Below are 27,786 nucleotides of genomic sequence, written 5' to 3' on the forward strand. Positions count from 1 at the left end.
AAAGAGGAATATTTCAAGGTGCTTTGGACATTACAGGGGGTTGGCATTCAGCCAACCCCCTTAGACTGGACTGTGACGCAGCTAGTTAGTAGCCAGCTGCATTAAATTACTACTAACTGAGAGGTCATGCATTCGAAGCTAGCCCAGATAGGAATAAGCACCGACTATTAATGGTCTAGCTTGCTGTAGACCTATGCAGCCTGAAAGACAGTTGCATTTCCCAAGTAGGAAATTTAGGTACCGCTTTATGCAGGGACGCTAATTTCATTTACGACTCCATGCATAAGATTGAGGAAGTACTCCATCAAGGACTCGGTGTCACAAATGGATGTTGAAGCTCCCTCGGTGGCCAGAATTGAACATTCCTGCATGAAGCTGGAATGCTAAATTGCCTCTGTGCCTGTCTATATATGCTGTATGTCTAAATGGCACTGAATGTTTGCCATTTATATGTGCATTGGAATCCGCCCTAAGTCCCCTGCGAGGTGAGAAAGGAGGAATATAAATACTGTAAGTAAGTAAGTAAGTAAGTAAGTAAATAAATAGTTAGGCGTTGCTTCTGGCTCCCTTCAAACAACAGGAATCAGGCACAAAACCTGATCCCGCAGACATTCCTTGCAAATGGAAATGGAAAAGAAACAGATTCATAGTGGTTAAGAATGACCTACAGAAGAAGGGGAAAAAGGGGGACACACAATAATACCTGTATTTCTTTCATTCTAAGATGCCATAGATTGTAAGGTGTATCTTAATTTTATGATCACCAGAACCAACAAGTATACCTAAGATGCAACTGTGATTATCAGATGCACACCATTTTTGGAGATGTTTATGTAGGGATAAAAGTGAGTTTTGGAATGGAAGAAATACAATATGTAAACATATGTTCCATTTAGGCAACCAAAGCGATGTCCTTCTGAGCCAGCACACAAAGCCAAAGGGCCAGGAGCACCTTTGTCCCTTGAGGCCAAGGGGCTACTCCACCCCCAAAGAGCAGGGCAGAGAAAGGAGGGGACACCTACCTATGGGGAAGTTGCTAAACGCGCTCATCTGCAAGGAACCTTTCTGCAGCTCTGCATTGCCGTGAGGCACCACGCTTTCCAGGAAGGACTTCATTGCCGTCGAATGAAGCTGCTGCTGTTTCAGGAGCAGATTTGGATCAAGTGGACAAGGCTGTTGCATCATCTGCTGCTGCTGCATATTGAGGTAGCAGCTCTTTAGAGAGAAAGGGAACAGCCAAGAAGAATGAGGCAGCGGTCCTGAGCTCCTCCTCTTCTGCACTAAATGACACCAAAGGGGCTGAAATCTAGTCCCAAATCAAATTGCTACAGTGCCTTCAAATTCACAGTAATCCTATTGCTATTGTGATGTGCCTCCAACTCCTGGCAACCCTCTCCTTGGGATTTTTTGGCAGGGTTTCTTTAGAGGTGGTTTGCCACCCTTGAATCCCTTTCAGGCTGAGAGTTTAAGGAGTTTCCCAAGAGCACTTAGGGGATTCCCATGGGCAAGCAGAAGAGAATCAAACCCTAGAGCAGTCTTGAACAACCTGCAACCCTCCAGCTGTTCTGGCCTCCAACTCGCAGAAACCAAAGCCAGCTTGTCTGATTGCAAGGAATTCTGGGAGCCGATCTCTAAAACACCTGCAGGGTGTTGTGAAAGCCTGTCCTACAGTCTTAGAGGAAGGACACTATCCAATCCCTCCCAGACAGATGGCCACGCAGCCTCATAGACATGAACTCACAGAAAATGGAATAGTCCTATAGTTGGAAGAGGCCATCCAGTCCAACCCCCTACTGGCAGGAAGGAAGGCACAATCAACGCCTTCCTGACAGATGCCCATCCAGCCTCATGGAGAAACAGAACTTGAATCAGAAGGGACCCTCCCCGCAAGGGTCATCCAGTTCAAACCTCATCTGCCTTCATGCAAAAAAGCACAATCCAAGCCCTCCCAACAGATGGCTACCCAGCCTCTGCTTCAAATTCCTCAAAGGAGGAGCTTCCATTACACTTTGCAGTCCATCTAGAGACCCTTCTTTCCTGTGTTTCTGCCAAGTCAGCATCTGCTCCCTTTCGGTGCTGAGTGAATTGAGGAATAGATAATTTAGGACCCCACAGAGCTTCTTTGTTTAGACTAAATCCTCAATCCCCATTGTGTTTTAATTGTGTTCTAATTTTATATCCACATGCTAATATTACATTGTGATTGATATTTTTTTTTAAATAACGCACTGCTTTGTTTTAAATTGTTACTAGATTGCCTGGTTATTATCCACCTTGAGTTCCTACAGGGAAGGAAATTAGGTAGAAATAAATAAATAACAATCATATATGGATTTATTGCCCTTCTTTCCTCGCAGCTCGCCATCAACGAGGTTTAGACAAGAGAGATAAAACCAATATCTTAGGCCAACACTCAAGTTACTATGCCTCGCTGGCTTTTCCCAATTGCTGTAAACCCACCAAATCAACAAAACTGATTTAATTGTTTTACAAATCTGGGACTAAGAATTGGATTCAGGCCTCTATTAATATGTTTTGCACAGAGCTTCTTCAATCTCTTGGTTGACAGAATTCTTGAGTTGGAATAGATCTCGTGGGCCAACCAGTACAACCCCATTAGGCTGGCTGGCCCACAAGATCTCAAGAAAATCGCATTCAAAGCTCCCCTGACAGATGGCCTCTGTTTAAAAGCTTTCAAAGAAGGAGTCTCCACAATACTCTGGGGCAGAGAGTTCTACTGCTGAACAGCTCTCACAGTGACAAAGCTTTTCTAATGTTCAGGTGGAATCTCCTTTCCTGTAGTTTGAAGCCATTGTTCCACATCCTAGTCTCCAGGGAAGCAGAAAACAAGCTTGCTCCTTGCTCCCTGTGACTTTCCCTTACATCTTGATCCATGGCCCTCATCATGTCTCCTCTCAGCCTTCTCTTCTGCAGGCTAAACATGCCCAGCTCTTTAAGCCACTCCTCATAGGGCTTGTTCTCCAGACCCTTGATCATTTTAGTCGCCCTCCTCTGGACACAGAATTGGATACAATGTAATTCCAGGTGTGGTCTGACCAAGGCATAATAAAATAGGTAGCATGTAGACACTAGGCTCCTGTTTCTGCAGGCCAAAATCCCATTGGTTTTTTACTCACAAAGACACACTCTGTCTTGTCAAGATATCTGTGTGTAGTTATTGTGAATCTGCAGAAAGACCCAATGCAAGGTGACCTTCCTAAGGGACAATGCCATACCTGCTGCTCCTGCTGCTGGCTGCCACCAGACAGCATGTTCCTGTGATTCTGCACCTTCTTTTGCTGGGCCAGCAACTGCTGTGGCAGGGTAAGCAACAGTTTAGGAGGAGGACCAGGGACAGGTTAAGGAGACTGGGAGGAATTGGGAGCATAAATCCCGGACTGCCTTGCATACTTACCTGTAACTGGGAGATCTGGTTCAACTGAGTCAGTTGGTTCAACATGGCAACCTGTTGGGGGCCGAAGAGGGGATTCAGGCTCCCGTTGTTTGGTGCGTACTTCAGCAAAGAGACCGGGACCTGCCAGGCGGAATGGCCAAAGTGAAGTTGGGGACAGAAGACAAAGACCACATCATTTGGGGAAATCCGTATCAACACAACACCCCACTACCCTCTTTTCCCGAAGCAATCCCAGCTGGTTCACAGGTTCCCTGCCTGCATTCACCTGAGGGGAGAGCAATGGTGGAGGCACTTGAGTGCGAGGGTTCAGCTGGGAGGCGCCATGGGGTGGTTGTGCTGGGTCAGGCAACAGGCTCCGGGGCTGTGCAGCTAGGCCTCCAAAGGGACCGCTGGGGTTGCCATTCTGTGGAGGGAGAGCAAGATGGCTACTGCTAACCGCCTTGAGTCCTCTCAGGCAGATAGGGCAGGTCACAAAAAAATAAAATTAATTAATTAATTAATTAATTAATAATAGTAGTAACAACAACAACAATTTTTCCAGAAGCCCTTCCCAAGATGGACGCAAGTCCCACAGAGCTAGGGGTGCCAAACATCTGGCCCTGCTGTGTTCAGTACACAACAGCAGTCTCTCGGATAGGATGCATATAAGTGTGTGAAGAGGCACTTTTCTTCCCCGTGAGAGCTCTAACAATTCTAAATGGGGTTTATATTTTCCTTGCTGGCATATTTGGAGCACTGTGACCACCATGTTCTGAGCTTGGCTTGAGCCTCCTTATATGTAGTGATTACTTATTATGATTTCTTTGTTTTACTGTAAGTTGGCACAAAATTTTTGCAATTAGTATGTTGTAAACTGCCTTGAGTCCTCTCAGAGGTGAGAAAGGCAATATATAAATACAGTCAATAAATACATAAAATAATTCCCTTAAAACTATAAATGACAGAGCAACTGATTCTGTCTGGAGACGGAAATGCACAAGCTGCTCACTACAATAACTAAGCCAAAGAGAAGCATGAATAATCGAGTGACGGGCCACTTCCTATAGGTTTGTGTTTGAGTGAGAGCACCAGTCGTTGTGACAAACCCACTTGTCCTTCCCAATTTTAGAAGAAGAAAGTTCTTAAGACAAACAAATGAAACCCCAGTCTTGTTCCAGTAGAGGGGCCGCTTTCCCCCTCGTCTAAATCATCTCTTCTGGACAATAGCAAACTGTGGGTCCTGACACTGCTCTTGTGTATTTGATACAACTGTGCCCTTTACTTAACTGAAACAGACAAAAGAGAGGAAAGGAAAGGGGACCATTGCTTGCCGGGGGCACTGCAGCGGTCCAAGAGGAAAGCAGACAGGTGAGGAGGAGAACATGAAGGGATGCATTCCCAGGGCATGGATGTTTCCAGAAGTAGAGAAGAACAGAGCGTTCTGTCAAAAATATTAAAAATTAATTGGGTATTTTTTATTACAAAAGTGTGAGTCAAACACTGAAAGAGTTAATAGGCCAAAGCTTTTTGCAGACAGTGGGCCAAAGCTAATGCTGTCCTGAGGAGAGTGAGTAGGCAGAAGCCTGTTAGTTAGTGGGCCAAACCTAGTGTCATTCTGAGGAGTGTGAGGTAAACCTTTGTATGAGAGAAGCCTTGCGTGAGAAACTTCCAGTGTGAAGGCTGCTATGTGTAAAGCTACTATGTATTTGTTTATTTGTGTTATGGAAACCTTGTTGTTGTAAATAGCGCAACCATATTATTTTACTACAAAGAAAAGCCTCCTAAGGAAGGTATAACATTGGTCTGTGTGTTTTTGTTTTTTTATTACTTTGGGCTACTGGTGCTGGATCATGCTGCTGCTGCTGCTAAGTTGCTGCTGCTGTACATTTATGAGGATATTTTGTGAATACACCCACTCGCCCAACTTGTTTCTCTGTGAGAAAGGGTCTTGGAGCTCAAGGCCCCAAGGAACGATTTAGAGGCACCTCCAAAGACCTGCTTTTATCAGAAAGGGGCCAAATGGAGAGTGCATAAACACCAAGGCTATGAGCATTCACTGCAAAGGGGTTCCTCTGAGATCTTTCAGGAAAGTCCACTGAAAACAGTGGAAGCAGGCTCCGATTACATCCTCTCCAGGTGGAGAGGATGCCCAACATCTCCTTACCTGTCTAACAGGATTCAAGCTTTGTGCGCTCAGGGAGCCAAGGGCCTGGTTAAGTAGTGCACTGTTGGAAGGGGGGAACTTTGCAGTCTGGCCGGGCAGGAATTGCACATTTGGGGGATCGTCGGCTGCTACAAGAAGGCCATCCTGGTGGGACAGGCAAGATGGAGGAAGAGGAGGGCAACAATGAGCGGAAGCAGAACAGAAGAGGGCATCCACAGGGAGGGAGGGAGAGAAAGGCAGAAAAGAGGAGAAAGGTCATTTGTTACACAGGTTCCCTAATCTGGCAGCAGACAAGAGCATGGCAGCGTCACTTCTACAAATGGGGATGTGTAGACAAGGGTCCCATCTAGACTGCCATTAAAATGCAGATTGAACTGCATTTTTATGACCATAGAATCCAGGTCAATGCAGTTAAACTGTATCACAAGAGCTTACACTGACCATATAATACAGTTCAATTATATAGTGTAGATCAGGAATGGGCAAACTTGGGCCTTTCCTCCAGGTGTTTTGGACTTCAACTCTCACAATTCCTAATAGCCTCAGGCCATTTCCCCAGGGGCCTGAGGTTATTAGGAATTGTGGGAGTTGAAGTGCAAAACACCTGGAGGAAGGGCCCAAGTTTGCCCGTGCCTAGTGTAGATGAAGCCAAGATGACTGCATGGCCGTGCTTCTTGGCCCACCCACTGAGAACATGAAACCCCATTAATATGCTCTAAATTCCAGAGGCCAAAAGATGGAGAGAGGAAGGCATCACTCTCTCATTAGAAAGAGGCAGCCTGAGAAGAGAACAATCAAACATGGCTCCAGCCAAACATACATTCAGAAGAGAGTTCTGTTCTTGCTGCAAGAATGCAGAAGATTCAAACAAGGCAGTTTGTCAACACTAACTACTCAGCAAAAGGAAACACAGCTGAGTCCCTACCGGAGCTGTTCCCAAGAGGCTCTCACCTTATCAAAATAAGGATTCTGATCCATGGAAGATTCTTTCGAATTCTGGGGCCGGGAGTGAGGGCCTTTCCCTATCACCCGGCTGTATTCGGCCACATTCAGGTTGTGCTTCTCCATCTCCATCCACTTGTCCGGCAGGATCCCTGCAAAGAAAGAGACATGGCTTCCACATCAACACTCTAGACCAGTGTTTCTCAACCTGGGGGTCAGGACCCTGGGGAGGGTCGCAAAGGGAGTGTCAGAGGGATTGCCAAAGATCATCAGAAAATAAAGTATTTTTTTGTTGGTCATGGGGGTTCTGTGTGGGAAGTTTGGCCCAATTCCATCATTGGTGGGGTTCAGAATGCCCTTTGATTTTGGGTGAAGTATAAATCCCAGCAATTACAACTCCCAAATGACAAAATCAATCACCCGCAAGCCCACCAGTACCCAAATTTGGGCATATTGGGTATTTGTGCCAAATTTGGTCCAGTGAATAAAAACACATCCTGCATATCAGATATTTATATTATGATTCACAACAGTAGCAAAATTACAGTTATGATGTAACAAAAAAAATAATTTTATGGTTGGGGTTCATCACAACATGAGGAACTGTGTTAAGGGGTCGCAGAATTAGGAAGGTTGAGAAACACTGCTCTAGACAAAGGCCTTTGTGCAACTGATGCCACATTATCCCAGTTGGGCCTCCCATTGGGGTTTCCTTCCCTCTATTTGGCTTTTTCATGCTGTCTATAGGAAAAAGGGACCATGAGGATCCTCAGGGGCAACCTCCCCAATCCAAATGCCCTCCTGCCCATAAACATACAGAAGGAAAATCAAAGGAGGGCTTCACTTGGTTGCAGTTTCCAGAGTGAAGAGGAAGACAAAATTAAGGTTTGCTTCCGAATATTTTCACACCAGCATTAGCTGAGTGTGTAACTATGGTACGGAGAGCTGACTGTAATGACTGCTGATGTTAAGAGCAGCCTGAACCACTTTGATGAGAGGACTTCTGGTACGACTTCAGCACCTACCTCCCGTTATCTCCATCTTATTGCTCTGCATAATTTCTTCTGGTGACTCTCTCTGAAACAATAATTGCCCCTGGATTAATAACATGCCTGGCTCCCTCCTCTGCCTTTCCTAAATGACTTCAAAATATTTAAAGAGCAAAGTGCTGCAAGAGTTTTAAATAAACATACATATTATTGAGGCAGATTATGGCCACCCTGGATGTAACAAAAAGACAACATTACTTAAAATTATTATTATTATCATTATTATTTTTAGACCACCCCATCTCCCCAAAGGGACTCAGGGTGGTTTACACATACAGAGGGAAACATTCAATGCCCGGAATATAACAAAACATTACAGCAATAGAACATAATATATTTTACTGTTGTATTCCTATGTTGTATATTTGTATTGTATTGTTGGGCTTGGCCTCATATAAACCACCCCGAGTCCCCTTGGGGAGATGGTGGTGGGGTAAATTTTTTATTATTATTATTATATTATAATACAAAATAATAACAGCATTATAATAATCAAATAAAGTTGAATATCAAAATAGACACAGAACAACTAATCAATAAACAAATACAATTTAAAAGCACAGTTATCAATAAGACATCTAACATAGCTTTTTTTTTTGTTTGTTTTTTTTTTTGTTCATTCGTTCAGTTGTCTCCGACTCTTTGTGACCTCATGGACCAGCCCACTCCAGAGCTCCCTCTCGGCCGTTACCACCCCCAGCTCCCTCAAGGTCAGTCCAGTCACTTCAAGGATGCCATCCATCCATCTTGCCCTTGGTCGGCCCCTCTTCCTTCTGCCTTCCACTTTCCCCAGCATAATTGTCTTCTCTAGGCTTTCCTGTCTCCTCATGATGTGGCCAAAGTACTTCAACTTTGTCTCTAGTATCTTTCCCTCCAGTGAGCTGTCGGGTTTTATTTCCTGGAGGATGGACTGGTTGGATCTTCTCGCAGTCCAAGGCACTCTCAGAACTTTCCTCCAACACCACAGCTCAAAAGCATCGATCTTCCTTCGCTCAGCCTTCCCTAAGGTCCAGCTCTCACATCCGTAGGTTACTACAGGGAATACCATGGCTTTGACTAGGCGGATCTTTGTTGCCAGTCTGATGTCTCTACTCTTTACTATTTTATCGAGATTGGACATTGCTCTCAACCCAAGAAGTAAGCGTCTTCTGATTTCCTGGCTACAGTCTGCATCTGCAGTAATCTTTGCACCTAGAAATACAAAGTCTGTCACGGCCTCCACATTTTCTCCCTCTATTTTCCAGTTGTCAATCATTCTTGTTGCCATAATCTTGGGGTTTTTTTATGTTTAGCTGCAACCCAGCTTTTGCACTTTCTTCTTTCACCTTGATTAGAAGGCTCCTCAGCTCCTCCTCACTTTCGGCCATCAGAGTGGTGTCATCTACATATCTGACATTGTTAATGTTTCTTCCAGCAATTCTTACCCCAGCTTTGCATTCATCAAGCCCCGCACATCGCATGATGTGTTCTGCATACAAGTTAAAAAGGTTGGGTGAGAGTATGCAGCCTTGCCGTACGCCTTTCCCAATCTTGAACCAGTCTGTTGTTCCGTGGTCAGTTCTTACTGTTGCTACTTGGTCCTTGTACAGATTCCTCAGGAGAGAGACAAGGTGGCTTGGGATGCCCATCCCACTAAGAACTTGCCACAATTTATTATGATCCACACAGTCAAAGGCTTTAGAATAGTCAATGAAGCAGAAGTAGATGTTTTTCTGAAACTCCCTGCCTTTCTCCATTATCCAGCGGATATTGGCAATCTGGTCTCTCGTTCCTCTACCTTTTCTAAACCCAGCTTGGACATCTGGCAACTCTCGCTCCATGTATTGCTGGAGTCTTCCTTGCAGGATCTTGAGCATTACCTTACTGGCATGAGAAATAAGGGCCACTGTACGGAAGTTTGAGCAGTCTTTCGCATTTCCCTTTTTTGGTATGGGGATATAAGTTGATTTTTTCCAGTCTGATGGCCATTCTTGTGTTTTCCATATTTGCTGGCAAATGGCATGCATCACCTTGACAGCATCATCTTTTAAGATTTTAAACAGTTCAGCTGGGATCCCGTCGTCTCCTGCTGCCTTGTTGTTAGCAATGCTTTTTAAGGCCCATTCAACCTCACTCCTCAGGATGTCTGGTTCTAATTCATTCACCACACCGTCAAAACTATCCTCAATATTATTACCCTTTCTATACAGATCTTCTGTATAGTCTTGCCACCTTCTCTTGATCTCTTCAGCTTCTGTTAGGTCCCTGCCATCTTAACATAGCTAGCACTATTAAAAACTGCTGAAGAATTGACTGTTATAGTTGTTCTTAACTGTACCATAAAGATCATGCAGTACAGATAGATCAGCCTGCTTTCCAATGGCATTGCTAAAGTGCCTTAATCCTCCTCCTCTTCCCAGTACAGAGTACAGAAGTGCGTTAAAACTATAGTGAACCGTTCAAAAGAGAGAGTACAATGGTTTGGATATAATGATAAACATATCACAGGCCAAATTGTGATATGCAAAAGCGGAGACCAGTATTAAGCAGAATTGCAACCACATTTAATAAATGAACTGATAAGGAGCAGCAAGTTCTTTGCATACTCACAGGGAAGCCGAGATTTGCAAACTGTTTCACAAATGGATTCATCCATGCATCCTCTTGCTTGTTTCCATTTTTCATTGTTCCCTAAAAAAACCAAAAGACACACAGACATCTGGTTATTAAGGAGAACGTTCCTTTTGCCAGACACCGCCCCCCCCCCCTCGTCAGCAGAACAGTCAGAAGGAACAGGTTTAAGACCAACTCCACATGGATTGTATGCATACAGATTTGTCCTGCATTTGGAAGGGAAGGCCATCAATGGCTAAAGGAAGGCCAAAAACTGCCTGGTCTGGATATCTGCATATTGCCTTGAGGGCAGAGAGTCAACTATTATCATTTTACGTAGTGATTATCAAGGCTCTTTAGTTTTTACCCAATTTTGTGGGTACCCCAGATTTTACTGAATGACAGCTCTCATCAATTTTGTACCCCAGATTTTACTGAATGACAGCTCTCATCACTTCTGGTTATCTGGAGATAATTCTGGTGTGAGAGAATTGGTCATCTGCAAGGACGTTGCCCAGGGGATGCCCAGATGTTTTGATATTTTACCATCCTTGTGAGAGGCTTCTCTCATGTCTCCGCATGGGGAGCTGGAGCACCAGAAGCGATTTGCTCTCAAAGTCACTCCTGACACACACACAAAAATATCTGGAGATAATGGGAATTGCAACTCAATAGCACTTGTGGCTCTGTGGCTGGGAAAAGCTTAAAAGGCAGTTAAAGTCAGACATCATATCTGCAAGACTTGTCTGTACATTGAAACCCCACTCTCCAGACCAAACAGAACAAACTGCAAAATGTTCCTGGATCCCAACTCCTATGAGCACTAGCCATGACGTCTAATGATGAAAAATACAGGAGTTGAGAGTACAGGATCAAGAGAAGGGCCACACAAAATGACAGGGAGGGCAGGACTTGGCCTGCAAGGTTTCCACATTAACCTTCACCAAAAACCTTCACCACATTAACCTTCACCAAGACTGGAAGAAAGTTGTTCCCAAAGTCCTCAGCCCAGCTTCATCAGTTCTCCCTTCTGCCCAAAGCTCTTACCTTCGAAGGCAGCTTCCTTGAGCTTGGGGGCCAGGGAACAGAGATGCTGGGATCTTGCACCGAGTAGCTGTTCCACGTCCCAATCTCCACATCGTCCTCTTCTTCCCAGCCAGATTGGTGACTCCCAGCCGAAGGCATACTGCCTCCGCACCAGCCATCCGGTACATGCATGGTCTTTGGCCCTGAGAGGCAGGAAAATGCAACCAATCTTTACTCTCTTCATATAGTTAGGCCTGTGCAATGACTGTGGCATGGTCAGCCCCATGCCACAGTCACTGCACAGGCCTTACTATACAAAGTGGCTCACCAAAGCCACCGACATCATTCCTGGGCACAAAGCAGCACCTACCAGACTTATTGGAGGCTTGGCGCCCGAGAGAGGTGTTCCCCCAACTGCTGCTGCCCATTGCGTCACCCATGGACTCTACCCAGCTGCTCCGTGTATCCACAGGTTTGCCCCATGCCGAGGTGCCATTATCTACAGTAGCAGGAGGTGGAGCAGTCTCTCTCCTACCTTAAAAAGAGATCCAAGTAAATCAGCATGTCAACCCCAAGGCTTTGCATTACTGTCAAAAACTGCCTGGTCTCCTTTTTGCAAAACTCTCAGCAGGACCTTGCACAGAAATTTTATTTCATATCCTAAGATACCTTACAAACACCAGAAAGGAAAGCAGGAACCAAGAAACACCTGTGAATATGGAATAAAAAGTATCATAACAGATACTAGTGGCCTCCCTGCTTCACTAACCCCCATGCCTGTTCCACAGGGACACCATTCCTGTCTTAAAATGACAGGCCTTTTACAAACCTTGGGATTCAGAGGCTGCTACTTTTGTGCAGAAGGGAAGGGGAGAACCAGAGCTTACCAGATCCACTACTGTTGCCTCCTCCTCCTCCGCTGCTGCCATTCTCCGAAATGGGCCCTGCACCATGGAGTGGCACCCCCTGATGCTGCAATTGCTGTGCTTGCTGCTCCGAGAGGCGCTCCCCATTGTGCAGGGTGTTCTTATTCCACATGTTCACGCTCTTGTAGTTGTACTTGCTGGGGTCTCCCCAGGCAGAGGTCCCATCGTCAATCTCGATCTTGCGACGGATGGACTCCGGGGAGGGCTCCTCCCAGCCGGTGGGCTCTTCCTCCATCAATGGGGCTCCCATCCATCCTGGGGGCTTCCCAATGGCAGCATTGGCTTCTGGGGGCCCCCAGCGTCCAGCAGTGTCTTGGGCCTTGCCCCATTCTGGGGATTCCGGGGCCTTGGGAGGCTCCCCCCAGCCCTGGGCTTGGCTCGCTTTGGGCGGTTCTGCCACCCAACCTTGGCTTTGGCTTAGCTTGGCGGATTCCTCCCAACCAGAAGAGTGGCTGGGCCTAGCCATGGGGTCCCCATTGCCGCCTCCGTTGCCCCAATGTGTGCCACCTCCTCCTCCTTTGCCTGCTCCCTTCCAGCCAGAGGCTGTCGAACGGTCACTGTTGTCGCTGCTGCCAGAGCTGGACTTCCTCATCTCGCCCCAGTGATTGCTCCTTGAATTCTCCCCCCAGCCCTCAATGGCTGGAGAGTGTGCCCCTTTCAGCCCATCTCCCCATCCCTGCTTGAGCTTCTCCATCTCGCTCCAAGACGAGGACCGTTCCTCCTTGCCACCACCGTCCCATGACTGAATGTCTTTGCCCGGCGCTGTTCTTGGCCTTTCCTCTCCCCAACCACCTTTTGGGTCTCCTCCCCAGCGCGTGGCAGGCTTTGGCTCTCCCCACCTGGAACCATTTGGGGTGGGCCTCTCCACCGCTGCCGCAGAGCAACTCCTCCAGGCCTCCGTCCCATTGTTGGCCCTCTTCTCACCCCTTGGGGACAGCTCTGTCTCCCAGGATGTGTTCTGCCTGATGGGTGTCTGCCCCCAGCCAGCATTGGAGAGCACTCTAGGATCCAGATCCACCCTGCTCACGATGCTCTGCAGTAAGGCCTGGGGGTCTGCCTTCCACCGCTCCCGGCTAGTCCCCTCCCCAGAGGGCTTGTCCTCACTGCTATCTTCACTGCTGCCACCAGCACTGCCCTTGGCCCAGCTCCCACCACCATTCTGGCCCATCATGGGGAAGTTGGGCACAGTGGTGCTGGCATTTTTCTCCTCCTTCACCGATTTCCATGTGTTTGTAAACTTCTTCCCATTGGCACCGAGGCTTTCGGAGGCACACTGATTGCTGGGCAGCTGGTGCCACCCTCCGTCCATAGAAGCCCTTGTCCCCCCTCCTCCTGTGGGTCCATGCTCCCAGGGAGCGCTTTGGGGGCTGCCCATCCCCACTGCCTCCCAGGCCCCGGTCCCCTTCTCCCCGCCAGCATCGGCCTTCTGGGGCTGTGGGGGCATGAGGAGAGTTGCATTCACAGTGTTGCTATTGGCTTGGCTGCTTGAGTCGAGGCACGCCTCCCCAGAATAGTGGCTGCAAGCGCCAACCCACAGAGCAGCGGTGGCAGGGAGGCTGCCAATTTTGGCTTCATTGCTGCCTCCGCTGGAAGCACCGTTAATTACTGAGGTGGCCTGGGGCCAGCTGCTCTTGGCACCCGCTGCTCCCCATGATCCGGGCCCTGTATGGTTATTGTTACTGTGACTCGCCAGGTCGCTCGCCTGCATTGAACTGGCCAGATTTGGTAAACTAGAGATGGCAAAGTTAGTAGTGTTATTATTATTATTTGGTCCATTGGCTTCGGGGATCAGGTTCTGGGGCTGACTGCCCCGCAGAGCCCTCCGTGTACCATTTGCTTGGGAGTCGCTGTTTTCCGTGAGGCCATTGCCCCAGGAACCGCCAAGGTCTGCAGGGTTCAGGCTCTGAGGGTTTGCCATTGGGCCCACGCTGCCCCCACCAGACCCTTTCAGGGCAGGTTCACTGTTCTCCAAGAGAGGCCAGGTACTTCGGTAGCCATTGGCATTCGAAGTGCTGGGATTGGGCTCTCCATTAGGTGAAGCGAGAGTGCCCCAAGCATCTGCTCTGCTGCTGTCCGCCGGGCCATTGGGAATGTCAGCAGAAACTGGGCAGGTGCTCATAAGGGATCCGAGGGACTGTCCCCATGATGACCGGCCCAAGCTTCCCTTGCCCATGCCATTGCCATTGTTGCCGCCGAACTTGGACTGAGGGCCATTCCGCGGACCAGAGGCCATGATCAGAGGGTCATTCTCTGCGTCAACCTTCTTCGCCAGCTCTGAGTCACTGCCGGTGGCAACTGAGAGCCATGCCTCCTTGTCTGAGGCGTCTACAACACCAGTATCCCAGTTTATGCTGGAGTCGCTATTGGAAGAGGCTGTTCCCCAGGGAGAGCTCTCATAATGGAATCTTAGTGTGTTGTGGTTTGCATCTGGGAAGGGAAAAAAAGGTGTCGTTATTAGGCACAGCACCGAAAAACCCTTCCAACAAAGTGAACAAACAAATGGGACTGAAAAATAGGGATACCAAAAGCCATGTTGACTGGAGGCAGGGTCTTGCCAAAAGGCCTGCAAAACTACTGTCTATATATTTCAGATCCAGAACGGCTAAACCGCATAAAATTTGGCTAGGAGAATTCTGGCATTGTATGCAAAAGAAAGAGAATGAGCGGACTCTGAGGTGGAGACCCAGCTTCCGGTCGGCATCCAATGGGAAGTTTGTCCAATACCCGCATTACATTATTCCCTTCGGGCTCAGGATACTGTTTGAAGACATTTCAAAAACACTTGATTTTGCTATTTCTGTTTTAAGTCTTGCAGTTGTTTTTGATTTTTTCATGAAATCTAGAGCATTCATTTTAAAAATCAATAAATGAAGCCAGCAAGCCCAAGAACGTTACTTTCTTATCTGTCCTCCGCTCCCCCACTTTCTCTACGCCTGCATTGACATTAAGATTTCAATGTCCTTTGGACAGGGATCTGTCCTGCTATTTCCCAAAACACAAAATGAACTCAATAAATTAACCATCTTCTGCATTACATTCCCCCTTCCCGAAGAATGCATTTTTATCTTTTAACCTTTTCATTTGCTCTCTCTCTCTTTTAACTGCTGTGATACTTCTCCTGGAGCTGTGGAAGAGGTAGAAGGTCCTCGTTTGGGAGACTTGCAATGCTCATTTTCTAATGTGCCAAGGATTGGGACTAAACCTATACTCATTGACTACAAACACTGATTTCTTTCTTCCCTGAAAGCTTGCAGTGAATGTCAGCTCAGGGATTGGCACTGGTCCAGGGACCCTTGCTTTGAGGAACACTGCTCCAAGTGACCCTTGCATCACAATCGCCAAAGATGGAATTGAGGAAAGCCTTCCTCTTAACCCACCTCTGAGGAAAAGCAAGTGATCTCAATGAAGAGAGGAGAGAGTACATGTGCCCCATGTTGGAATACAACCCCACACAGCCCAAGTCTCAAGTTCTCAACGAGAAGTTAGCTAGTTAGCTAGTCTGAGGGTACCCTTCCCCTATGTCTCCTGCATGACAGTGGTTTTTTTGTTGTTTTTTTGTTTTTGTCATGTCAGGAGCAACTTGAGAAACTGCAAGTCGCTTCTGGTATGAGAGAATTGGCGGTCTGTATGATAGTTGGGAGTGTATCTTTTTCTTATCTCCTTCTGCTCTCATTCTGATTGGTTGTGTAGAATAGATACTTTTCTACTGCAAGCCTTTTTTTAAAAATCTGACTCCTGCTTCTTACATCTTAGTATGTGCTGTGTGCTTAGAGATCTCTCTCTGCTTGCGTATCAGGAGAGATGTAGTGATTGGTGTTTTCCCCCACTTGAAACTTTAGAAGAGATGGGTGTTAGAGTAGCAAAGACCCAGTTCTTAATTATCAAGAAATGCAGTTATTTTTAATATTGTTAAAAAACCTTTCCTGATTTTTAAGGTTGGACTCTGCATCTTTGCCTGCCTAAGCTCTTAATTCTTTACAGCGACATCACACTGCACTTCATGCTCTGCTAGTTATGAGCTGATGCACAACTTTTGTATCCTGTTTAATTTTTGGATGCTCTGCTATTTTAGGGTAGTTTTCCCTAACACCTCAAAGTTCTGCCATACACTGTTCATGGTATGAATCTGCCAAGAGAACCTATGGCTCTGACAAGACCTGGTCTACAGGAAGCCATAGAGGGGAGTTAGGCTTTGACCCACTCTTATTTATTTATTTAAAAGGCGCCCCTCATGGCGCAGTGGGTTAAACCACTGAGCTACTGAACTTGTTGACTGAAAGGTTGCAGGTTGAAATCCAGGGAGTGGGGTGAGCTCCCGTTGTTAGCCCCAGATTCTGCCAACCTAGCAGTTTAAAAAAATGCAAATGTGAGTAGATCAATAGGTACCGCTCCGGCGGGAAGGTAATGGCGCTCCATGCAGTCATGCTGGCCACATGACCTTGGAGGTGTCTACGGACAATGCCGGCTCTTCGGCTTAAAAATGATAAAAGATAAGCACCAACCCCCAGAGTTGGACACAATGGAACTTAATATCAGGGGAAAACATTTATCCTTTACTTTACCTTAAAACATTTATATTCCGCCCTTCTCACCCCGATGGGGACTCAGGGCGGACCACAACATACAAACAGCAAAAATTCAATGCCAGGGCATAAATAGAGTATACACATACATAAACATTAAAATCATTTCTCTCGACATTAATTCCAGTTTCAAACTGCCTTTATCACTCTTCTAGAGAAACCCCAACTTGAGGCAGTACAGGAAGGGGCCCCTCCTGGCTGATACCACCTTCCTCACCTGGCTGCTTCCTGTTGCCACTTTGAGTCTCGTCACCCACAGCTGTCTGCTCATTCGTCACAGTGCTGCTCAAAGGTTTAGATGCCGGCCCCAGGTTCACCGCAATCCATGGGAGCGGTTGCCCTCGCTTCAAGAGCTGCTTCTGCTCCTGGTGCCGGAAGCGTGGAGGGACTTCGCGGGCCGGGTAGCGAGGCAGCGATGGCGGCTGGGCCAGTAATGGCTGCTGCGGTGGCTGCTGCTGCTGACTGATACCCAGAGACCGCTTGGCATTATTATTATTGTTATTACCACTGCTGCTATTGGGTGCCGGCAGAGAATTGGCAGCAGTGGGGGCAACCGGCAGCGTCTGGCTCACACTGGGCTTTGCTGGTTCCGATGCTGCGCTCGACAAAAGGAAGGAAGGAAGGGAGAGTAGAAGCCCATTAGTGGTGCTGAAAGGCCACCAAAGAAGAATCACATTTCTCTGAGGGGGAAAACACATAAATCATAGCAAAAGGACACAGGGATGATAATGATGATGATATAACCCACGTCTTGTGGCTCAAGTTAAGATCAAAGCAGGTAAAGTGTGAATTACTGAGGGGTGTAGAGGAAATACAAGGCCGAACTGTTATGAGTCTCCCTCTTTTCTCATTGAATCACTATTCCATAAGTAAAGCTCTTTATAGCAAAAAGGGCCGTTATACCGCCCCAATGCTCAGTGAAATAACATACCTTTGTTTTTGTGTTCAGCAGTCTGAAACAAAACAAAAAAAGTAAAGTAAACTTAGTCAATGGCAATCCGAGCTTCTCCTATCCAGGACTGGCAGCCTTTGCACCCTTCACAGAGGCAACTAAAACAAAGAGGTCTCCCCCATAACTCCTAGTGAAACTCTGCAGCAGGCCTCTTCAACAATTGGTCCTCTAGGTGTTTTGGACTTCAGTTCTTAGAATTCCTGATCATTGAAAAAGCTAGACAGGGGCTTCTGGAGTTGGAAGCCCAAACAACTGGAGGGTCAAAAATTGAAGAGGCCTGCTTCTGAGCGGCCTGTAATGCTTCTCCCTTGATCCCAGGAATCCATAAAACCTCTCTTAGAGGTCCTGACAGGATAAGAGGAGACATGGGAGACAGATTTTGGTGTTCATACAACACTACATATTATAACCACGTGCATTCCTTGGATTGCATTTGGTACATCTGATGTTTACATGTCCTGGCAATATTCCGTAAATGGACACCATGGCATTCTTTCTGCCCATTTCACACAAACAGGCATATCTATCTTGAATTCTTTTGTCAGCTGTATGAAAAAGCTGACATAAATAAAAGGGAGTAGATACTGAGAACCTGGGAACACAAACGGGAGCTGCGCCAACACCTGAACAGCTTTGCTTGTTTGCAACCAACCACACAATGTGTTCCCACAGCAGCACGTCTTGTTGACAGCCGCCATCTAATTACCAGGTGCATAAAATTAAAATCCCAACAACTTTTTAATTGAGGCCACAGTGCAGTGGCAGCACTGTCACAACAGCACTCCGTCAACATCAGATTTTGGGAAAAGCGGGAAGGGAAGCATCTAGCAGTAGCATCAGGAAACTCAAGGAACTGAATATTAAGTAAGGTCCAATTGGATTCTTGGTAGCCAGTCTACCAAGAATGAAAACTTTGGTGCCCAGAGAAGAAACAGGCACCCCGAGAAGTCTTTATTTTTATGAAAGAAGTACATGAAGAAATTCACCAAATGGAAAATCGATCCAAGACACAAGATGGCTGCAAGGGAAGGAGCCATTCAAAATGATCGCATGACAATCATGTTAATACTTTCCCACCTGCCTCCGGAGAAAACTCAAATTATCCAATTCCTCCCATCACTATGCAAAGAGCCCCAAGAGAAAGAGAGTTACTTAAGTAGAGAAAAGGAAAGGGGGAGGGGCGAGGCTGTATGGAAGTGAACTCTTTGGAGCTAACCCTGTTTTAAATTTAGTTGCAAAAGGAGAGAAGCAGAGACTGTACATAGTTTGGGATGTTTCTGGATGTTTCCTTCCCATGATTACAACCCTACCAGCTCACAATTTCACTAAGGGCCAAACAGTACCTAGCAACAGGCCTCAATAGAGTAGGTCTTTAGGACTCACCTTCTTCTGAGCAGCTTCTTTCCTTCTCTTGTCGTCTTTCCTCTTTTTCTTTTCTTCCATCAACTGCTCTTCCTCTTCCTCCTCTTGCAATGATTTCCTGAGAAGAACAGGACTGCAGGTAAGACCCTATTTTTATCAAGTCAAACATGGCCAAGTGTGATGTGATGCTGGAAGCTCAAGAAACCAAACTCAAGGGGCCTATTGATTTGGATCCAAGTAGTATTCTCTCCAAGAAAAAGCTGGGGTGAATTCTCTCTGGCCCACTCTTGGGGGGTTTAAAACATGGGGTGGACAGGTCTCTCAGAACCTGGCCAAAACCTTAGCAATATACAGTTTGCACTCTTGTAAAAAGGCACCTTGCCTCTTCTATTGTCGGCCTTCCACAACCTCACAAATACAAAGATGAGCAAAAGGAGATCAGAATAAATCCACTTTGGTAGGAATGACATAAATGGGCTTCAGAAGCAGGATAGAAATGTTGATCAGTCTTGGACATTACAGAAATCTGCTTTGAACTCTATATTAACCGATAAGAAACACGAATCCAGATAAGCAATTAGCCACAGGAGCACATGCTTTAAACCAGGGGTGTCCAACCTTTGGTGTTTTGGACTTCAGCTTCCAGAATTCCTGACTACTGGATAAGCCAGCCAGATCTTCTGGGAGTTAATGAGTCCCAAACGAAAGGCAAAGGGTTGTCAAACCCTACTGCTTTAAGTGTGGAAAGGGATTGTCAAACAGCTTTAAGCTCTCCATTTTTAGTTGCAGGTGCCTCCTTCAGCTGAGAAGAGATGAGGGAAAGGTTACATCTGGATGATGCCACCCTTAGCTTGCCTTAATTAATGGCTTGCCAATGCTAGAGCTTGCAGTTCTGCTTTGTCAAGCTTGTCTCTTGTGTCAGATGCATTGGCAGGCAGCCTTCCTCCCTAGGCCTGCTCTTTCCCACAAACGAGAGAAGGGAGCCTTGGCCCCTTTCCCTGGGAGAGAACAAGAACAGAGAAGGGAAAGTTGCCTGCTGCCAGGAGACATGACCACTGGCTGGCTGCTCCTGTCACCAACAGAAGCCATTGAGATGTGCGCCACCAGCGGTAATGTGGTGCTGTTTGTCTGCATCTGTCCGGGGCGCACACTTGCTGCGCAAGGGAGAATGGAATGGAGCATGGCTGTATGGTGGGGGTCACCTGGGGCTCCCACAGCATGAACTACAGCTCCTGGCTCTCATTGCCTGCCCATGCACTCAGTTGCTTCTGAAGGAAGAGCCGGCAAGGTGGCGCCCACCCAACTCCTGGAGAAGGCTCTCCTTTATGTTCTCTTTATGAGGCCCTTCTGGCTGCAATGGAATTCCACTGCCCATTTTATTAACCTCCTCTTGACCCCCCCCCCAAAAGCACCATATTTATTTATTTATTTATTTATTTATTTGGCATTCTTTTACCCCGCCCTTCTCACCCCGAAGGGGACTCAGGGTGGCTTACAGAAACAAGGCACAATTTGATGCCTGCATCATAAACAATCATACACAAAATTACAACAATTCACAGTTGACATGCATGCATTATAACCATAAAATCAATAAAATCAATAAAATCATTAAAACCAAATACAGACCCAGTTTCTCCTCTTACATGGTCAGCGTTTGTTAACACCTAGATCTAGTTTTTCGTTCCATTCATTCATCCTGCTGGTCTTACTTGCCTGATTGTCTGATTTAATTGCCAGAATGCCCAAAGGCCTGGTCCCATATCCAAGTTTTTACCCTCCTCCTGAAGGCGAGGAGGGATGATGATGCCCTGATCTCCCCCGGGAGTGAGTTCCACAGGTGGGGGGCTACCACTGAGAAAGCCCTGCTCCTCGTCCCCACCAGCCTCACTTGTGACAGTGGTGGGGTCGAGAGCAGGGCCTCACCAGATGATCTCAGACTCCGGGGTGGGACATAGAGGGAGATACGTTCGGACAGATACACTGGACCGGAACCGTATAGGGTTTTGTAGGTCAAAACCAGCACCTTGAATTGTGCTCGGAACATATGCCCTCAATTATCACATCTCTTCCCTCGCAAGCAGCCAACCAAGGTGAAGCCCAAATGAGAAGCAGCCACAAAGACAACAAGACTGGAACGTGAGCGAGAAAAGGAGAAACAGAGAAAGATTTCCTTCTTACTGTTTGCTACCTTGAAAACCTTTAAAGAGCAGAATGTATCAGAGCAGTAAACAGAACCCAAGGTGACCACAACACCACAGATCTCCCTTGTGGCGACAGCTCTATTCTGGGCACAATTCAAAGCCCTGGTTATAATCCATAAAGCCGTATATGGCTTATGTTTAGCACATTACTTGATAGTCAATGTAAATGTTCAGCTTTTGAATGCTGAGTTTTTAGCCACACTTAACTTTGGTAAGCCGCACTGAATCACAAACTGAGGGGGGAAAACAGGGTGCCAAGAAGTGGAAAAGAGAGAGAAGGGAATGATGATCACAACCTTGATTTGAAAAATCTCTCTATGTAAACCAATGTTTATATTGCAGCTCAATTTAAGATCCCAGGTGATAAAGATCTAGTGTTCCAAAGGAACAGAATTCCTGGGAAATCCCAACCTACAAATAGTTATAGAGCTTGGCTGGCACACAGCTTTGCCCAGGGCTCAAAGCAGCCCAAATAACACATACCACTCACACATTTTTGTTGCAGCTTGATAAATATCTGATTAAAGTTGCACAAGGCAGTCATTAGGTGAGGAAGGCTGGCACTGCTTAGCACACTGGCAAAGTGGAGAAAGCCACGCCAAATGAGATATTTCGCTACACCAACTCAGGTTGTCCAGGGAGCACGCATTCTTCCATGGATGAAGTTTTCTGAAGCACAAAAGCCTGAACTCTTCAAATTCCCTGCTCTGAGATAAAGATTTTTTTCAAAGCAAAGGGGAGGGACAAGGGGAGGCTTGGACACAAATGGGTCAAGGCACATAACTTCCTGGTCTTCTTTCAAAGACCAATGCTTCTTGCTGTAGAAGGCAACCGTCTAAATAACAATTGCAAAATTATAACATTGTCATCTTACAACAATGGTTGCTGATGACACGATAAATAAATATAACCTGTTTCCTGAACGTTAAGATCGAAGGGGCAGTTCTGATTTCCAGTGGAAGGGAGTTCCAGAGTCGAGGGGCCACCACCGAGAAGGCCCTGTCTTTCGTCCCCACCAGCTGCACCTGTGAGGCCGGTGGGATCGAGAACAGGGCCCCTCCAGACAGTCTTAGTAATCTTGATGGCTCATAGGGGATACGTTCGGACAGGTAAATTGGGCTGGAGTCATTTAGGGCTTTATAAGTTAAGACCAGCACTTTGAATTGTGCTCGGAAGCTAACTGCCAGCCAGTGGAACTGGCGCAACAGAGGAGTAGTATGCTCCCTGTACCCCGCTCCCGTTAGTAACCTGGCTGCATCACATTGGACTAATTGAAGCTTCCGGGCAGTCTTCAGAGGCAACCCCACGTAGAGAGCGTTGCAGTAATCTTAACGGGATGTAACCAAAGCGTGGACCACCATGGCCAAGTCAGACTTCCCAAGGTATGGGCGCAGCTGGCGCACGAGTTTTAATTGTGCAAAAGCTCTCCTGACCACCACCGAAACCTGGAGCTCCAGGCTCAGCGATGAGTCCAGGATCACTTCCAAGCTGCGAACCTGCACCTTCAGGGGGAGTGTGACCCCGTCAAGCACAGGCTATAACCCTATGCCCTGTTCGGCCTTTTGACTGACCAGGAGTACCTCTGTCTAGTCAGGATTAAGTTTCAATCTGTTGTCTCTCATCCAGTCCGTTACAGCGGCCAAGCACCGATTCAGGACTTGAACAGCCCCCTTAGTAGTAGGTGGAAAGGAGTAACAGAGTTGGACATCATCTGCGTACAGATGACACCGCACCCCGAAACTCCAGATGATCTCTCCCAATGGCTTCATGTAGATGTTAAATAACATAGGGGACAGTGTTGAACCCTGCAGGACTCCACAGTACAATGGCCGTGGGGTCGAGCAGGAGTCCCCTAGTGACACCTTCTGGGATCGCCCCATGAGAAAGGACTGGAGCCACTGCAAAGCAGTACCTTCAAGGCCCATTCCCGCGAGGCGTCCCAGAAGGATACCATGGTCGACGGTATCGAAGGCCGATGAGAGGTCCAGCAGAACCAACAGGGACACACTCCCTCTGTCCAGTTCCCGGCGAAGGTCATCCACTAAGGCGACCAAGGCTGTCTTGGTACCATGCCCCGGCCTAAAGCCAGACTGCATCGGATCTAGATAATCCGTTTCTGCTAGGAACTCCTGGAGTTGCGAGGCCACCACACTTTCCAGGACTTTGCCCAAATAGGGGAGATTGGAAACTGGCCGAAAGTTGACAAATTGAGTGGGGTCCAGTGATAGTTTTTTCAACAGCGGTTTTATGACAGCTTGTTTTAAGTGGCTGGAATGTTGCCTTCTTTACCTGCTCTGCCAAGCCCCCTCTGGCTTCCTTGACCAGCCAGGATGGGCAGGGGTCTAGGATGCATGTGGTCGGCCTCCCCTCCCCAAGAATCCCGATGACATCCTCGAGTTGAACAGATCGAAACAAATCCATCAAAACTGGACAAGCAGATGCTTGTGTTACATCCTCAGAGACTGCCATTAATGTGGTGTCAAAGCTCGAACGGATCAAAGCCACTTTGTCCGCAAAGTACTGAGCAAATCTAAGTATTGGGCCAGGGGTTCTAGTATGGATGAAGTGCCTGAGACAATAGGTCATCCTGGTGGAGGTATAATGCCTTAATGTATTTGGGAAGAACATAAAAAATAGGAGTTCTGGGGTATAGGTTCTGAAGGAATCCAAATGTCTGCATAGGGTTTGCAATGGGATACATTACTATGCAGACATTTGAATTCCTTCAGAACCTATACCCAGAACTCCTATTTTTTATGTTCTTCCCAAAATACATAAAGGCATTATACCTCCACCAGGACGACCTATTGTCTCAGGCACTTCATCCATACTAGAACCCCTGGCCTAATACTTAAGATTATTTTCTCCAACCTTTTGTTTCCAAATCACCATCATACATCAAAGACACTACGCATCTTATTAACACTATAGAACCATTACATATTCCACAATCATGTATTTTGATGACCTTAGATATTGCTTCCCTTTACACCAATATACCACTATCCGAGGTCAGAACCATCATCAAAGATTTATTTGACTCTAGAAAAACACTATTGCCTCCCCCACATTTTTATTAGACATTAGATATAGTTTTGGAAAATAATTATTTTAGATTTGAATTCAAGTATTTCCTACAAATATGGGGAGTAGCTATGGGAAGCCCTCTTGCGCCATCTGTCGCCAATTTATTCATTGCCCATCTTGAAACAGTTTACATATATAATCGGACTCAAAATCCATACTTCACAGATATACTATGGGAGACATATTGATGATATATTAACAGTTTTTGATTGTTTTGAGAAAGCTAAATCATTCAGTGATTGGATTAACACTATCCATCCCAATATGAAATTTACAAGTACCATTAGTTCCACCAACATCAGTTTTTTGGATGTGATGATACATAAAGATAGAGAACACTTATATGTTACCAATTATACAAAACCCACAGATAGAAATTCCATCTTACATTTTAAAAGTTTCCATCATCATGCTTTAAAAGCTAATTTACCATATTCACAGTTGTTAAGGCTAAAACGAAACAACAGCAAACATAAGGATTTTCTTAAGGCAGCAGACACCTTTAAGAACAACTTGAAAGCAAGAGGATACCCTGAGAGAATTCTCAAGAGAGCATTGGACAAAACACATAAGAAGAATAGAGAGATGTTGCTCAAATACCAACCAAAGACACAAACCAATAGAATCATTTGTCCCCTCACCTTAAATACACAAACATCCAACATACAAAAAATAATTTTTAAACACTGGCATTTAGTACAAGACATCCCTAGCTGTCAACTAAAACCAATCATAGCACACAAAAGGTCAAAAAATATAAGGGACATGATTATCCAATCAGATATAAGAAAATCCGATACAGGTACACAGAACTCCATTACGGGACACTTTCAATGTGGACATTGTGAATGCTGTAAATTTACAGCAAACATAAAAGAATTTACTCATCCTACGTTAAACATTAGTGTTAAATTAAAAAATTACTCCACCTGTTCATCAGAAAATGTGATTTACATAATTCAATGCCCCTGTAGTATGTTGTATATAGGTATGACCACCAGATCTATAAGAACAAGGATCCAAGAACACAGATCCAGGATCAAAAGAATGAGTTGTGAATCCACATTGTACTTGCACTTTAAGGACAGTTTTCATTCCAGTAATGACCCTAAATATTATGTCTTAGAGAAACTACAAGCCCCTACTCATATGGACAGCAAGAAATTACTTCTCCGTAGGGAGACCTTTTGGATCCACAAACTAAACCTCAAGGTTTGAATGACAAACTAGAATTCAGCTGTTACCTTTAATGATCCCACAGTAGCTATTTTATCTTAATGATCCTCCAGTACTTAAGAGCCTACTGTAATACATTAGAGTGCTCGCAACTGATTAAAGAATACCACATGTAAAGATGCTGCATGGACATGTAAGTTATGACCATAATACTAAGATCATTTATTATATACATCAATTTCGGGTGTTTTCTACATGTCTATTTTTAGTATGGTATATATTAGTTCAACTGTACTGCTTAGTATACTAGTAGTTTTCCTTTATATTTTTATATGTACAAGAAGGAATAAGAAGGCAGAGCCAAGCAGAACAGGGAGACTACCTGAAGAAGTATCGAAACTGGCCTGTACCCAGGAAACTAGTTGTACTCGCCCCGGCATTACGGATTTCTTGGCCATCCCTGTTATCCAGAAATAACAACCTTGATAAACATTGATAAAGGACTGTAACAACTACACTGTTACATAGCGAGAAAGAACTCATTCAAGAGCAACTCGATGTTGACATACTCACATGGAGATCTTGAACTACTGCCACTTTTGTATAAGAATACTGATGTAAAGCGTTACTAGAATGTATATCTTGATGTTAAGAGTGTATTAGTAATTTGATTTAGAGCTTCGGGAACACTTGAGAATATTATCAAGTCTGTAGTGAAACTTTGTTTTGTTGTTTCAAATTCCCTTTCTGTCTATATTGTTATTTTACCATTGACAGACCTGGCGTTCAACAGTACCACCTTCAATTTGGGGGGGGGGGGGGGGGCGTCTACCTTGGTACCCAAATTTACCATGTCGGGAGAACATTTTGGAATTTTTCTCAAGATTTTCTCTCGAATTAGCCGAATTGGTTTTTTAACTCTCTCTTTCCTGTATCTCCTCCTACCCATCAGCACCTTTATGGGGGCCCCCTGAGGACTGGAACTCCCCCCCTCCCTCCAATCCCTTTCGCTCTCCACATGTTGATAGTTGAATACTGCACTATTGTATTGTACATCAGTAACCCAACTAGTTGTTAATCCATCAACTAAGGGACATCAGATGCTGTCCTTAAGATTGACTCTACATATGCTTTCCTCTCTTGCTCCATTATTATTATTATTACTATTATTATTATTATTACAAAATCACATTTGTTTTGGAATGATGAGTTGCTATATAGTGCAAGCAATGTTTTGCTTTAACCAACAAAGAAGCCTGCAAAAGTAACATGGACAGGTATTATTATACCTCCTTAATTCTACATAGATGCAGATGTCCCTATTCCGTGTGCTTCATGCGAGGCAGCTATTTGGAGGCTGCTGGTTTTCATACTTTTCAACACAACACAAGCAAGAAACAAATGTTTACTTCACAGGCTGCGGCCTGTGTTCATTTCAAGGCTAGCAATAATTCACGGTCAATAGAAATCCATTCGGTGGGACAGGGATGGAAAAAAAAGAGAGGCCTGAACAAACCCTGCATTCATTTTCACTTTTCCACATTACTGGCAACAGAGTTTAAATGTAGCAAATGAAAATATGCTTGGAAGAATATTTAAAAGAGTGAAAGACCCCGCTTTATCACATCCCTCACTGCTCTTACATTTTAAGAGTGAAGTTCACATTATTTTATCCTACTTTTCAAAAGTAAATCAAAACACAACGGCTGTGCCGATCATGCAAAGTGTCACTAATTCTACAGTCTCTTTAAGCTGCTACAGGAATCCAGAGTTTGCCTTACCTGCTTAGTTTTCTTTCAGCTTCTTTGGTAGCTTTAGCCTCCAACACTCTGAAAGAAAAGAAGATGCATCAGAAAGGAAAGCAGAAGCAGCAACCTAAAGAAAGTGCAAATGGAGGCAAATAGTAAAGGCTGCATTATCACCTGGAACCAAGGGCTGAAAGTAGGCCACTGTCAGGTACATATACGATTAACCAAAGAGCACCCCAAAAATGAACTTTTAATATAGCATCATATAGCTCATTAACTAGAAGAACAACAACTTTATTTTTCTACCCCACCTCAATCTCCCTGAGGGGACTTACACGGGGCCATGCCCAAGGCAACATACAATTAAAAACAGAACAATAACATTTTAAAATAGCATAAACAATAATAAAAAGTATCATAAGCAACAACAGAGATAACCTCCAATCTCATTTTGGAGGGGGGGGGGGCAATGTGTGAAACAAGTTAAAGAATAGGCTGGTCAATAAGGTGGATTGAGAGTATAGTAGCATAGGAATAGAGCAATTATACAGGATCATTTCAGCTTAACTTAAAAGTGTAGT

At 45.6% G+C, this 27,786-nt stretch overlaps 1 protein-coding gene across 6 annotated transcripts in view; it reads right to left on the reverse strand.

The window, feature by feature from the left end:
* Window positions 1-27,786, reverse strand: part of LOC137095688 (trinucleotide repeat-containing gene 6A protein-like) — a 42,397-nt gene that overhangs the window by 8,775 nt on the left and 5,836 nt on the right. For 3 of the 6 annotated variants that reach the window (XM_067462479.1, XM_067462482.1, XM_067462481.1), the window contains exons 2-16: window positions 27,239-27,286; window positions 19,012-19,108; window positions 17,608-17,629; window positions 16,894-17,271; window positions 12,055-14,520; window positions 11,538-11,702; window positions 11,189-11,370; window positions 10,139-10,219; window positions 7,526-7,577; window positions 6,510-6,652; window positions 5,559-5,702; window positions 3,681-3,818; window positions 3,416-3,535; window positions 3,237-3,314; window positions 1,023-1,215 (exon numbers count right to left, since the gene is read on the reverse strand). In XM_067462479.1, coding sequence (XP_067318580.1) covers window positions 1,023-1,215; window positions 3,237-3,314; window positions 3,416-3,535; window positions 3,681-3,818; window positions 5,559-5,702; window positions 6,510-6,652; window positions 7,526-7,577; window positions 10,139-10,219; window positions 11,189-11,370; window positions 11,538-11,702; window positions 12,055-14,520; window positions 16,894-17,271; window positions 17,608-17,629; window positions 19,012-19,108; window positions 27,239-27,286 — 4,307 coding nt within the window. The remainder of the gene's footprint in view (window positions 1-1,022; window positions 1,216-3,236; window positions 3,315-3,415; window positions 3,536-3,680; window positions 3,819-5,558; window positions 5,703-6,509; window positions 6,653-7,525; window positions 7,578-10,138; window positions 10,220-11,188; window positions 11,371-11,537; window positions 11,703-12,054; window positions 14,521-16,893; window positions 17,272-17,607; window positions 17,630-19,011; window positions 19,109-27,238; window positions 27,287-27,786) is intronic. The other 3 variants (XM_067462477.1, XM_067462480.1, XM_067462478.1) reach the window with 3 other exon arrangements.

The sequence above is a fragment of the Anolis sagrei genome, chromosome Y (assembly GCF_037176765.1).
Source record: "Anolis sagrei isolate rAnoSag1 chromosome Y, rAnoSag1.mat, whole genome shotgun sequence".
Classification (NCBI taxonomy): Eukaryota; Metazoa; Chordata; class Lepidosauria; order Squamata; family Dactyloidae; genus Anolis; species Anolis sagrei.